The sequence below is a fragment of the Vanacampus margaritifer genome, chromosome 18 (assembly GCF_051991255.1).
Source record: "Vanacampus margaritifer isolate UIUO_Vmar chromosome 18, RoL_Vmar_1.0, whole genome shotgun sequence".
NCBI classification, from domain to species: Eukaryota; Metazoa; Chordata; class Actinopteri; order Syngnathiformes; family Syngnathidae; genus Vanacampus; species Vanacampus margaritifer.
The window spans coordinates 2,830,913-2,843,715 of record NC_135449.1 but is presented as its reverse complement, the minus strand read 5'-3'; the positions used below and the strand labels follow the sequence as shown (position 1 = coordinate 2,843,715).

Here is a 12,803-nt window from a genome sequence, read left to right as displayed (position 1 = left end):
GACAGACGAGAGCAGAGCGCACACACAGAACCGCACGCTGCAGTTTGGCCTGGGCGGATCTTTTTTTATGGTCAACTTTTGGGAGGAGCTCCAAGCCGTTTATGACATTTTCTCACCGCTCTCCCTCCTCCATCTCCTCCTACACCAAAGAAGAATACAAAGTTCAATGTTAAACTGCTTCTCCTCCTCTTGAAAGCTTTTGTGAGCTTTTTTTCCTCTCCATTCATCCGTGTTTGATTGCCTTCTTCCATCCACGCCAAACGATAAGATGGGAATTAATTATTAATGAATCCATACAGAATGCTTAACTCTTTGACTGCCAGACGTTTTCAGAAAAGGGATGCCGTGGGTGCCAGCCGATTTAAGCGTTTTTGACTGATCTTTCAAGGTCCACAGAAAATGATGTGTTTGGACTATGGAAACACACATATTACCAAATGAAAGATTGGACTCTCATCTTTCATCAGAAAAAATAAGTTTGTTTCTACCTTATTCCGTTTTTCAGTAATCAACAATAGAAAATGGTTAATTTCACCTCTGTTTTGAAAAAAAAAAACAAAAACGTCTTTTAACGTCTTTGGCACTCCTCCATAGGATTTTACTAAACGTTATTTAACGTTTTTGGCAGTCAAAGAGTTAATTAAACATTCCAAATTTAACGAGTTCCAGGCTGAACTTTTGATGAAGAAAATACACTAAGCCTCTCTCATGTATGCTCGCGCTACATCGCTCGACCCACATTGGGTCCGTTTTCAGACAAAGACGTCCGATTGACGCCCGAACAATGGCGCGGGCGCACGGCAGCCTCCTGGCGGTGGCAGCGAGCCAGCGCACAATGGAGCTTTGAATGGCGACGCGTGTTAGCCTAGCAGAACAATGCTCGTGTTTTGGTCCGGCTGCCAAAGAGGGTGTCGTAGCGCGCCGCTAATGTTAGCTAGCGCTAACAGCTAGCTACCCGTCGTCATTGTTGTTTGCTTGCCAACACGGAGGACCTGACTGGCTTTGGTGACAGACTTCACACGCGACTGTTGAGGATGTTTCTGAAATAAAGTCGACCCCCACTTACCCGGATTGTTTGTCGGGGGGGGGGGGGCAGCAGACGTTAGGTAGCGCTGAATAAAGAGACCATTCTTCTTCTGTGCCGACCAGCCGGGATCCGATTGCTTTTTTGGAAGAGGAAGGAAACGGAAGGAGGTCATTCGGCGGTTCGGAGGATAGCGAGGAGAGGAGGGAGGAAAAGGCACAAAGAGCTTTTTTCCTAAATGACGGGAGATGCTTTGATACCAGGTGTCGTCGTTAGGGTAGCGGGGGAATTTGAGCGTCGGGATGACACCATGAACTGGTCGCCAGCCAACCTACGGGGCACGGAGACAAAACAAACATTTGCACTCACAGTGACACCTATGAGCAATTCAGTCTTCCGTTTGCCCTCCTTATGGAATGTTGGAGGAAGATGAAGAAAAAACACACAAGCACAGAGAACATGTAAACTGCACACAAGTGGGCAGCAGCCAAGATTCGAACCCTGAGCCTCAAAACTGTGAGGCAGACATGTTATAATATTCCAAATGAAGACTTTCTGGTTCTGCACGTCAAAGCCTTGGTGCAAGTTTTGGCTGCATGAACTTCCTGATCAGAATTGCCGTGTTGGAATAACATGTCACGTTTGGATTGTCTTTTGGTTATATATTAACGATTTATGCAGTTCAATAAAGTTGATGCTTACTTAACTTTCTATCTTTCCATCTTTTATCTGCATTATAATGAGGTCAGAGTTGCATTATACAATATCCACGGTGTAAATAATTAAACAGGAACCTTAAATGAGCCTGTCTTCAAAAGTCCACACTCTCTTAAAACAATTCCGTTTTTTAAAATTTTTTTATTTTTATTTTTTACCTTAATCATCTCATGATGCAAATGGTAAAAAAATTTGTTGCCTGAAAAATCTATATATATATATATATTATATATTAAAAAAAAAGACTTGGGTAATTATTTTAACTCATTCACTCCCAGCCATTTTCACTGAAGCAACCCCCTTCGCTCCTGGCTGTTTTACTGGATTCTGACTGATTTTGCAAGTCCCACAGAATATTGTGTTCTATTGCTATAAAAACATGCAACCTACCAAAAGAACGATTAGAGTCTCTTTGTTTCATCAGGGAAAGTATATTTGTATCTGTTTACGTTTTGCAGCAATTAGCTTTAGAATATAGCACAGTTTCATCATTATTCATATTCCTGTTGAAAACACTGGCAAAAAGAGCTTGTTGCAATATGGCCCTGGCTTATCTCTTATACTCTGCTGCCGCCCGCTGGCTGTTTTTTGTGATAACTACCATTGCTTTAAGCCACCTCTTTATGACGGAAGCTGCATCAAAGCCTTCTTAATGCTCTTGCATAAAAAAAACATATAAATACGTTTTTGGGAGTGAAGGACAAAGTTAAGTATTAAAAAACGTACTTGCACGTTTTTGGGTTTGAGTTAAGAAGGCGTGGATTTATATATTTTTTTTCTTTATTACGACTCTTAACTCACTATATATCTTGCATAAAAAACATATAAATACGTTTTTGGGAGTGAGGGACAAAGTTAAGTATTAAAAAACGCACTTGCACGTTTTTGGGTTTCAGTTAAGAAGGCGTCGATTTATATATATTTTTTCTTTATTACGACTGACTAAATTTAAAGGAAGTAGCCTCGAAATAGGTCTTATAAGTCTCTTAACTAAACGTCTGTTTTGGTCTTCAGGTTCGAGAAGGGGAGAATCTACAGTTACATTGGCGAGGTGGTGGTGTCGGTCAACCCTTACCGTGCCATGAACATCTACGGCCGCGACGTCGTGGAGCAGTATAAAGGCCGCGAGCTCTACGAGAGGCCGCCGCATCTCTTTGCCATCGCTGACGCCGCCTACAAAGCCATGAAGAGGCGCAACAAAGACACCTGTATTGTCATCTCGGGTAACAATTGGATTCATCCATTCAGCCGTTTTCCTAAAACTTATCCTAGATGATTTGGGGGGGGAGAGGCCCGCGGGGTACACCCTGGACTAGTTTCCAGCCCGACAACAATTCACATTTGGACGATAGTGTTGAAAGATTTTTTTTGTATGCAATCTATCCAATTTAGGTTAGTAGTCAATGAGATTTTTTACATAAAAAGTAATTACCAATGACAACACATGACGAGCAAAACATTTTCTTGGTGTGACCACAATGGGGATAAAGTGACACCCAGTGGTCAGAGAGACAACTACACCTCCCTTCTTGAGGTCTGCTGATTCCATTTGGCAGCCAATTAAACTGAAATGATAGACTCCTAATATAATTGTATACCGTATTTAAAGACACTCTGCGGTTTGACTGTGGAAAATCTCTTTTGTTAGTTACGGTGAGTCATCTGCTTAAATATAAAATCTTTTTATAATATATATATATATATATATATGTGGTGCTTTTTTTTTTTTGCAGGGGAAAGCGGGGCCGGAAAAACGGAAGCCAGCAAATACATCATGCAGTACATTGCTGCCATCACTAACCCCAACCAGCGGGCTGAGGTTGAGAGGTGAGGAAGACTTATTTTATACGTATAAAGCAAAGCAAATGTGTGACAGGCGGCCGTCATGTCCTCCACAGGGTGAAAAACATGCTCCTCAAGTCCAACTGCGTCCTGGAGGCCTTCGGGAACGCCAAGACCAACCGCAACGACAACTCCAGCCGATTTGGCAAATACATGGACATCAACTTTGACTTCAAGGGGGACCCCATCGGCGGCCACATCAGCAACTACCTGCTGGAGAAGGTAAGGACGTCTCCCGTCTGTGGCTAACCTTTAAATTCATCACCAGTCTTTTCTCTTGTTGCATCGGATTATCGGTTTCATTTTTTTTCCCACTCAGTCAAGAGTGATTTTTCAGCAAGAAGGAGAGCGGAGCTTTCACTCGTTCTATCAGGTAAATATGTTTACTTAGAATATTCATTAACTCTTTGACTGCCAAAAACGTTAAATAACGTTTAGTAAAATCCTATCGAGGAGTGCCAAAGACGTTAAAAGACGTTTTTTTTCAAAACAGAGGTGAAACTAACCATTTTCTATTGTTGATTACTGAAAAACGGAATAAGGTAGAAACAAACTTTTTTTTCTGATGAAAGATGAGAGTCCAATCTTTCATTTGGTAGTATGTGTGTTTCCATAGTCCAAACACATCATTTTCTGTGGCCCTTGAAAGATCAGTCAAAAATGCTTAAATCGGCCGGCACCCACGGCATCCCTTTTCTGAAAACGTCTGGCAGTCAAAGAGTTAAAAGAAGTTTAATTAATTAATTAATTTAATTGACTTGTTCTTTGTAGTGTATGTAGGAACATGTTCTTAAAGTTGACTTTTTGTGTGTGTTTGGTTTGGACAAGCTGCTGAGAGGAGCTCCCGATGCCCTGCTGCGTACTCTCCATGTCCAAAGGGACCCCAAAAGCTACAACTACATCAAAGTGGGAGGCCAGATAAAGGTAGAGCTTACTCATCTGTTTATTTGCTAAAACTAATGCACTAGATGGCAGAAGGTTCGTTCTGGACATGAACAATTAAATAATGGCTTTGTGTTGAACTAAACTGGGGGTAAATTGAGACAAGGTCATCATTGTGTATTATATACATTCATTTTTGTGATATTTTGGTGGTGGGATTTAAAAAAAAAATTATAAATTTTTTTGCTGGCACTTATGCCCTAGCTCAATTAACTCATTCACTCGCAGCCAATTTCACTGAAGCAACCCCCTTCGCTCCCGGCTGTTTTACTGGATTTGAACTGATTTTGCAATTGTGTTCTATTGCGATCAAAACATGGAACCTACCAAAAGAAAGATTAGAGTCTCTTCTATCTCTTACCTGTTTCCGTTTTGCAGCAATTAGCATTAGAATATAGCTAAGTTTCATCATTATTGGGAAAACAACTTGTTGCAACATGGCCCTGGTTGATCTCTTATACTCTGCTGCCACCTGCTGGCCGTTTTTGTAATAACTACCATTCTTCAAGCATCCCTCTTCAGTTCAGAGGCTGCATCAAAGCCTTCTGTAAGCTTTAAAAAAAAACAAAAAAAAACATTAAGATAGCTATAGCTATAGATATAGCTAAGTTTCATCATTATTCACAAATCAGTTTAAAACACTGGGGGAAAGAGCGTCTTCTTTTTTGCAACATTGCCCTGGTTGATCTCTTATCCTCCATCTGCAGTCGTGCATCAACGACAGCGCCGATTTCAAAGCCGTGGCCGACGCCATGAAAGTGATCGGCTTCACGGGTGACGAGGTCCTAACGGTTTACAAGATCCTGGCCACCATCTTGCACCTGGTAAAGTTCCCGTTCCCGTTTGATCCCTGAGCTTGTACGCAAAGTATTTGTGGACTCAAATTTGTCTTGTCTCTCAGGGGAATTTGACCTTTGGCATGGACGGCGACGTGACGCTGATCGAGACCACCAAGCCGGTGTCGGTGATGGCCGATCTGCTGTCCGCCAAGCAGGAAAACGTGGAGAAAGCTCTGCTGTTCCGCACGGTGGCCACGGGCCGCGACATCATCGAGAAGCAGCACACGGTGCAAGAAGCCTGCTACGGGCGCGAAGCCCTCGCTAAGGTGACGCGGGGTCACACGCTCACCATGTTTGTTTTGTTTCCAATCTCCGCTCACCTGCTTCTCTTTATCGTCCTCGTCATCGCCAGGCCATGTATGAGCGGCTCTTCTGTTGGATCGTGGGATGCATCAACAACATCATCGAGGTGAAAGACTACAACGCCAGGATTCACGGGAAGAACACCGTCATCGGGGTTTTGGACATTTACGGCTTTGAGATCTTCCAGAATAACAGGTTTGAGATGGACAGAAGCAATACTTGACTCCCGATGCAGGCCAATATGGTTACCTGCCACCAGATGGCGCCATGACACTATTTCAGGGATGTGATTTTTCCGCTAATTCGCGCAATTCCGCTTTTTTTATCCCCCCCAAAAAAAATCGATTTTTTTTATTTTTTTTAGTAGTTCATTGTGTATGCACATGACTCCGACAGATAACATCTTCTGCTATAACAAAGACATTTGTGGTATGCTCTAATATGAGTTACTTTTCATTTGGTCATGATACAATTATTTGTTCATGAAATTTGAACTCTTCAACATTATTTATGTGTTAACTTAGTAATCACATTAGTTAGATATGATGATATTCTCAGTGATAGTTTTTAAAAGCAAAGGCAGTCCAATGTTTTTGAATGTGACTGATTTTGAGTTGACTAAAACTGCCATTTTATATGGGATAGTTCAATATACATTGAAAATTTATGCTGTTGTTTTGTCTATTTCTTTGTCATGTGAGTGCATTGAAAGTACTTAAAAACACGGAAAACCCATGAGCTCCTTGTCCCCCCACCAGGGCACTGCCCTGGACCTAGCTGGGTGCCAGCGGCCCCCAGACCCCCGGCTAAATTTTCAGATAATTTCACTTTGGTCAAATCACATCCCTGCTATTTGTATATCATATGTGGCTATGGCCTGAGCACAAAAACAGAAAAAAGAAAACGTTTTTCAGCAAGTTCCACAAAAACGTGCTCTTTTGTTTGCTTGTGTCAGCTTTGAGCAGTTCTGCATCAACTATTGCAACGAGAAACTGCAGCAACTCTTCATCCAGCTGGTCTTGAAACAGGAGCAGGAGGAGTACCAGCGAGAGGGCATCCCGTGGAAACACGTACGCTCCACTCGCCTGCGCGCCGATGCACAATTAACATATCGACAACGCTAACCTGTTTGTTTGTTGTCATGCCGGGCCGCCAGATCGACTACTTCAACAATCAGATCATTGTGGACTTGGTGGAGCAGCAGCATAAGGGCATCATCTCCGTGCTGGACGAAGCCTGCATGAACGTGGGCAAAGTCACCGACGAGCTCTTCCTGCAGGGACTCAATGACAAGCTGGCCAAGCACGCGCACTACACCAGTCGCAAGGTACTCAACAAACCCTCTTTGTATTCAGTGACACTTGTGGCCGTAGTTTGTTCAACTATATTTTAGTCATTAAAAAAAAAAAAAAATCATTTTAATAAGGTCCCCTTTGAGCATTTATAAAAGCGGGTGGCGACTTAGCTAATTAATGTGGTCATGGGGCGTCAACACTAAACTGCTGTCGATCTTCTTTGTGGACACTAGAGGGCAGCAGAAGTCAGGAAGAGCGCGAGAGAGCGCAATAGATGACGTCAGTGGGAGGGTGCGATGCAGTGCAGATGAGTGCTTGGTAAACATCTGCTTGTCAGGAAGGTCATCCACAAAGGCAGAATTCAATGTCCAATGAAGCAGATTTAATGTTAGGATTTAGTTTGTTGTTGTCGTCCTGAGATGCCTTCAGCCCCTCCCTTCACGCGGACCTCTCAATGGACACTCAACATGAAGCTATGCTATCAGCCTTTTCTACAACTACAAGTTCAAAAAAAAAAAAAAAAAGGGCCCTCAAAACGCACCTCATCAATCGTCACCATGTACTGTACACCTGTCATGGCTGACACATCGCTCTGATGTGTTTTTGTTACTTTTCTCTCACGCGCCCCTTTCACTTCGCAACCTCCCGTCACACACTACGAACGCTGTGTGTGAGTTTCCCAACCACGTTATTTAGCCTGTATGTGGCACTTATCATTCATTTTCAGATGTATTGGTTAGCTTGTTTAAATATTTATTTTTATGATGTACAGCTAAAAAAAAAAAAAAGGAAAAAAAGAATCACTTGTTGAAGAAGTCTGACTTACTCCTGATGTCATTGAAGTGTCCTCTTTGCTTAGCGTCGATACCCCCCCCCCCCTTCCCTACTTCCTGTGCTCATTATTCTGACCGTGTTTTATCACTTTCCCTTCTATACACACCATCACGCCAACACGTTTGTTGAAACACCTCACCGGTGCCAAGTGTGTGTTTGCGTGTTGCCTTCTGGCCTTTCACACCAGCCTTGTTTATTTCAGTTTCAGTCGAGGCCTGGTGGCAACCACGACTCATGGGCCTCACGACAGCTTTCGTTCACGCTAATTGCGAATGCTAATGCTAATGCTAATGCAGTGGTACATTGGCATACAAATCCTCTAAATTAGGATTAATTGACAAGTAATCGACTATCAAATTAATTGATAATTGAAACCTTGTTGACTGGCCTCTATCCAACCATCACACCTCCACTTCCACACTCCCCCCCCCCCCCCCCCGCGATGTCTCTTCCCATCACTCCACCATCCGTCTCTCTCCCTCGCGCTCTCTCATGCCCCGTTTCGAAGACTTCGGCTCTCCTCCCAGGCTTCATCCCAGTCGGCCGCTTTCTGCTTCACTGAAGCCGTGAATCAGTTTCGCGCGATTTGCTCTCCTGCATAGTTCAGCACAACTTTTAGCACTCGGGTGAACACTGCTGGCTTTGGGAAAAGAAGTAAAGAGGGTGATGTCATCTTAGCTCGTTGGTAGCTACAGTGCAGTGTGGATTACTTGCCGTGTTGGATCTAAATCAATCTAGATTTAGATTCGGGATTACCAGCACAAAATCCTCATTTATTAGTAATTTGCCCCAAAATGATTAGGCTGTTTATTTACTGAAATATGTGTTCATTTAAGCATGCTTACTTCTGGTTCATGATTGCATCTTAACTAACCAATCACAATTGCAAGTTGATTTGCATGATGTTCATGTTAAAAATGTTACATATAAACTTGGTAAATTTACAACACATGACAGCCATTCTATCCTGGCGTCCACTGTAACAAATAAAAAAATGAGATAACCCCAAAAAGTTTCCCCATGTTTTTCTTACGTGGGGAAAAAGAGTCCAAATCAGTAAAACGAAAACAACAAAAATGCCCAGCAAAAAAAAAAAGTGGGTCTGAAGGGGTTAAAGATAAACAGAACAATTACGTGATCTTCCACTAGGTGGCAGAAGGTGTAATTAACCTGCTTATCCAGTTGTTGCCATTCATAAACAGAAAAAAAAATGTGTTCAACTAGAAAGGCCCAGATTTCACACTGTTTATGTAAATTTCAATATTTTGCAGACTATCGCCGTTCACCGTAATCGCACCATCGTTAAATAAACAAAATACTGCATTTCTTGTCTTTGTTTAGCTCTCACCGACCGACAAGAATTTGGAGTTTGACCGGGACTTTCGCATCCGACACTACGCCGGCGATGTGGTGTGAGTATTAACGTTTAACGCGATTGACTCCACTCGCGCATGTTAAAACGACTTTCACGGAGAAGTGTTTAAATGACATCATCATTGCTTGGTGGCAATCCCTAAAGCCACTGGACACCGTTCAAATGAATAAATCACACATGCTAAGCCCTCTTAACGCTCTCGGGTTAAGAGCCCCCCCCCCCCCCGTGCCCACTGGGGGTGGGGGGTGTTGCATGGGGGGGGGGGGCTTGATTGATCCCTCAGCTACTTTGCGCCGCCAGAGCACGCCTGCTATCGCTCAGCTGGACTCACTTAATAGGATTAACTTGTAGAAAATGTGTTTGTGCTTCTTACCTGCCTCCCCTCCTCTTTCCGTTTCGCAGCTACTCGGTGGTGGGTTTCATCGACAAGAACAAAGACACTCTGTTTCAGGACTTCAAGAGGCTGCTCTATAACAGGTGTGACACATTACACGCACGTCTTTTTTTCTCCCCATAATTTATCTGCTGCCGCAAGTCACACTTGCCGAGTCAGGTTTCTTACGTGGACTTGAAGGTTAAAATTGGAAATAAAATAAAAAAATGGCCACGTTGCGGACAAATTTACCAAGCATTCTCCCATTTTTTTGTTTCTCACGTCCAGTTCCAACCCGGTGCTGAAGGCCATGTGGCCCGAGGGCAAGCTGAGCATCACAGAGGTCACCAAGCGGCCGCTCACTGCCGCCACGCTCTTCAAAAACTCCATGATCTCCTTGGTGGAGAACTTGGCGAGCAAGGTGGCGACTCATTTGTGTAAAAAAATGGCCGCCTCTCCCCGTGGTTGACTGTGAAAGGCGAAATCCTATTGATTATTCCATCAGATAATCTTTTTTTTTTTTATCCATTTTTTTAATCCGTAAATTGAATTAAGTGGATATAAGTACTCATAATTAGTTATTTTGTACACATAAGCATTCTTAAACACCAACAAAATGAACCTATGCTAAATGTTTAGCAATTGTGATTAGCATTAGTGCGCTAGTTGTTACCGCTTAAGGCAAATACTAACTACCATTTAGGTCACGCTTACATATTATATCTACATTACACATGTAATAGTGTCTTAAAAGTCACTTAAACATGATACTTCAACATTATTCCGCGAGTAAACAAGGCTAGAACTAGCTGTTAGCTACATGACATCAATAACTTCTTATTCTTGTCTTTTTCTGGGCATGTTTAGTGGATGACTGCCCTCTACTGGTTTAGTGGTGAACACCTAAAACCAAGTGGCAGGATATATTTTGTAACAATTACAGCCCTAAGTGCTTTTTAGGACATTCAGAAGTTCTTTAAAAAAAAACACTTAGTTCTAAGTCTTAGTGTTTTTAAGCAGACAAATAACATATGCAATTCGGCCACTAGATGGTGCACTAACAGAAAAAATTAAGATCAGATCAAAGTTGCCATTCCAGTACTTTGTGCATCTGCCAGTTTATTTTATTTTTTCCAAAAGCAATGGATGGCCCAAACATGGTTCGACCTTTTTCACACTTTTACACCTTTGATTTATTTTCTGCCGCGCTGTGCAGGAGCCCTACTATGTGCGTTGCATCAAGCCCAACGACGTCAAGTCGCCGCTGCTCTTTGAGCGCGAGCGTTGCCGCCACCAGGTGGAGTACCTGGGCCTTCTGGAGAACGTTCGGGTGCGGCGCGCCGGCTTTGCCTACAGACAGACGTACCCGAGATTCCTGCACAGGTAAAAAAAAAATTCGTTTTTTGCCCCACTATTGCAAAACATTGCAGTTAATTGCAGTTTGAACCGATGGAAGATGCATAATCTGACTGCTTTGACACGTAAGCACACTTGTTGTCTCGTTCGCCATCTGTTACACTCACCCACTGTCCACACAGCATTAGGTCACATCTATTACATCACAGCTTAAGCATTGACTCGGCGCGCCAAATGTCGAGGAAAAGAACGTGTCGGATGTTTTCAAGATGCTGTCTTGCGGGGTGGCCGATTTTGTTTGTGGTGTCAAGTGATGTCATCGTTTGGCTGCTGTGGACTCGAAGCGGTTATGAATCACACGTCTTGTTGCGAGGAAAGCGGCCCCTGTGCTCGTTTGAGGGCGCTATCATTCACATAGGCACTGTAAACGAGATGGCTAAGGCTGATTTGTATCTAGTAAAGGAGACTAATTATGTGTTTCTCTATTTTTAAACAGCTCCCAGGTGTCTTCATAAAAGACCTCATAGATAGGACGTTATAGTCCATTTTACAGGCCCTTTTTCTTGCCCCTTTTTGAAGAGCTGGCCTTGTTTTATACGAGCGGGATTATGTAAATTACACAAGGGCTTGCTCGTGCACATTTTTAGAAATATGCCCATAAAAGATTCCCACACATTTTTTTTCTGATGGTTTGAAATATTGCATGCAAGAAGAAACTTATTTCACTTTTGCTTTGGAAGTGATTTTTTTTTATCATGTATAAAAACATCCTCAGGGGCCGCAATGACATAAACATGACGTGTTGAAATTCATAATATCGTACCGTGTTCCTAATCTTGCGTCCCACCCCGCAGGTACAAGTTGATCTCGGAGTTCACGTGGCCCAACCACGACCTTCCCTCAGACAAGGACGCGGTCAAGAAGCTCCTGCAGAGCTGCCGGTTTGAGGACGACGTGGCCTACGGCAAGACCAAAGTGTTTGTGCGTACGCCGCGCACGCTTTTCAGCCTGGAGGAGAAGCGCACCGTCATGCTCCAGAGGATCGTCCTCTTACTGCAGAAGGTGAGGGTGCGATGCAGATTGCGTCCCGACGCTCTTTTCCACTTTTTTCAGCCGTATAATTGGCTACGATGGTTTTAGGACTGGTGTTAATATATCACCACCTCTTGCATTTGTCTGCCATCGCCAGTACAGAGGGACATGTTCGTGTTTACTACTTGTTCTGTATGGAGGGTCAAAACTGCCAACATTAAAAATAAATGACTAAATAATTGAATAAAAGTTTTAAAAAAAAACGGATAGAAAAATATGATTCAAAAATAAAATACAACAAAATATATCTCTCTCTAAGTAAATGAATAAATAAAAAAAATAGATTCAAAAAATAAATGTAAATAGAAATGTTGAAATAAATACTGGTGTATATAAATAGAATTAAATATCAATTAATAGATAAAAACGCTCTGCTCTGCTCACATTTTTTTTTAGTTCATTTACTTCCTTGTTCGCCGACCTGCTCACTCGACCATTGAAAGGCAGTTTAGTCCAATCCCAAGACACGTTTAGAGCCGCCCCCTCATTTGAATAATATTTTGTCCTGACAGTGTCTCCAACATGAAATAAATAAATGTGAGTGAGAGCAGAGCATTTTTATTGATTGATTTATATTTAATTCAATTTATATATTTATTTTTGTATTTATTTATTTTCTAATCTCATTTTTGTATTATTTTTATTTATTTTTACTTTTGTTTATTTAGGGATATATATTTTGTTGTTTCTATCTCCATTTATATTTATTTTTTGTATTTAATTTTTGAATATTTTTTTTTTATAGACAAGCGGTTAAAAAAAATGGATGGATAGATGGATATCCGTTTTTTATTTTCACTTTTATTCATTC

General features: G+C 42.1%; 1 protein-coding gene across 1 annotated transcript in view; it reads left to right on the top strand.

Annotated features, from left to right (window-relative positions):
- The window catches only part of myo1d (myosin 1D), a 41,165-nt gene that overhangs the window by 5,162 nt on the left and 23,200 nt on the right, over positions 1-12,803 (top strand). The window contains exons 2-16 of the mRNA XM_077549750.1: positions 2,756-2,964; positions 3,475-3,568; positions 3,640-3,805; positions 3,903-3,956; positions 4,412-4,507; positions 5,233-5,349; positions 5,427-5,630; positions 5,717-5,862; positions 6,623-6,737; positions 6,824-6,994; positions 9,138-9,208; positions 9,574-9,648; positions 9,833-9,965; positions 10,761-10,927; positions 11,755-11,962. Coding sequence (XP_077405876.1) covers positions 2,756-2,964; positions 3,475-3,568; positions 3,640-3,805; positions 3,903-3,956; positions 4,412-4,507; positions 5,233-5,349; positions 5,427-5,630; positions 5,717-5,862; positions 6,623-6,737; positions 6,824-6,994; positions 9,138-9,208; positions 9,574-9,648; positions 9,833-9,965; positions 10,761-10,927; positions 11,755-11,962 — 2,026 coding nt within the window. The remainder of the gene's footprint in view (positions 1-2,755; positions 2,965-3,474; positions 3,569-3,639; positions 3,806-3,902; positions 3,957-4,411; positions 4,508-5,232; positions 5,350-5,426; positions 5,631-5,716; positions 5,863-6,622; positions 6,738-6,823; positions 6,995-9,137; positions 9,209-9,573; positions 9,649-9,832; positions 9,966-10,760; positions 10,928-11,754; positions 11,963-12,803) is intronic.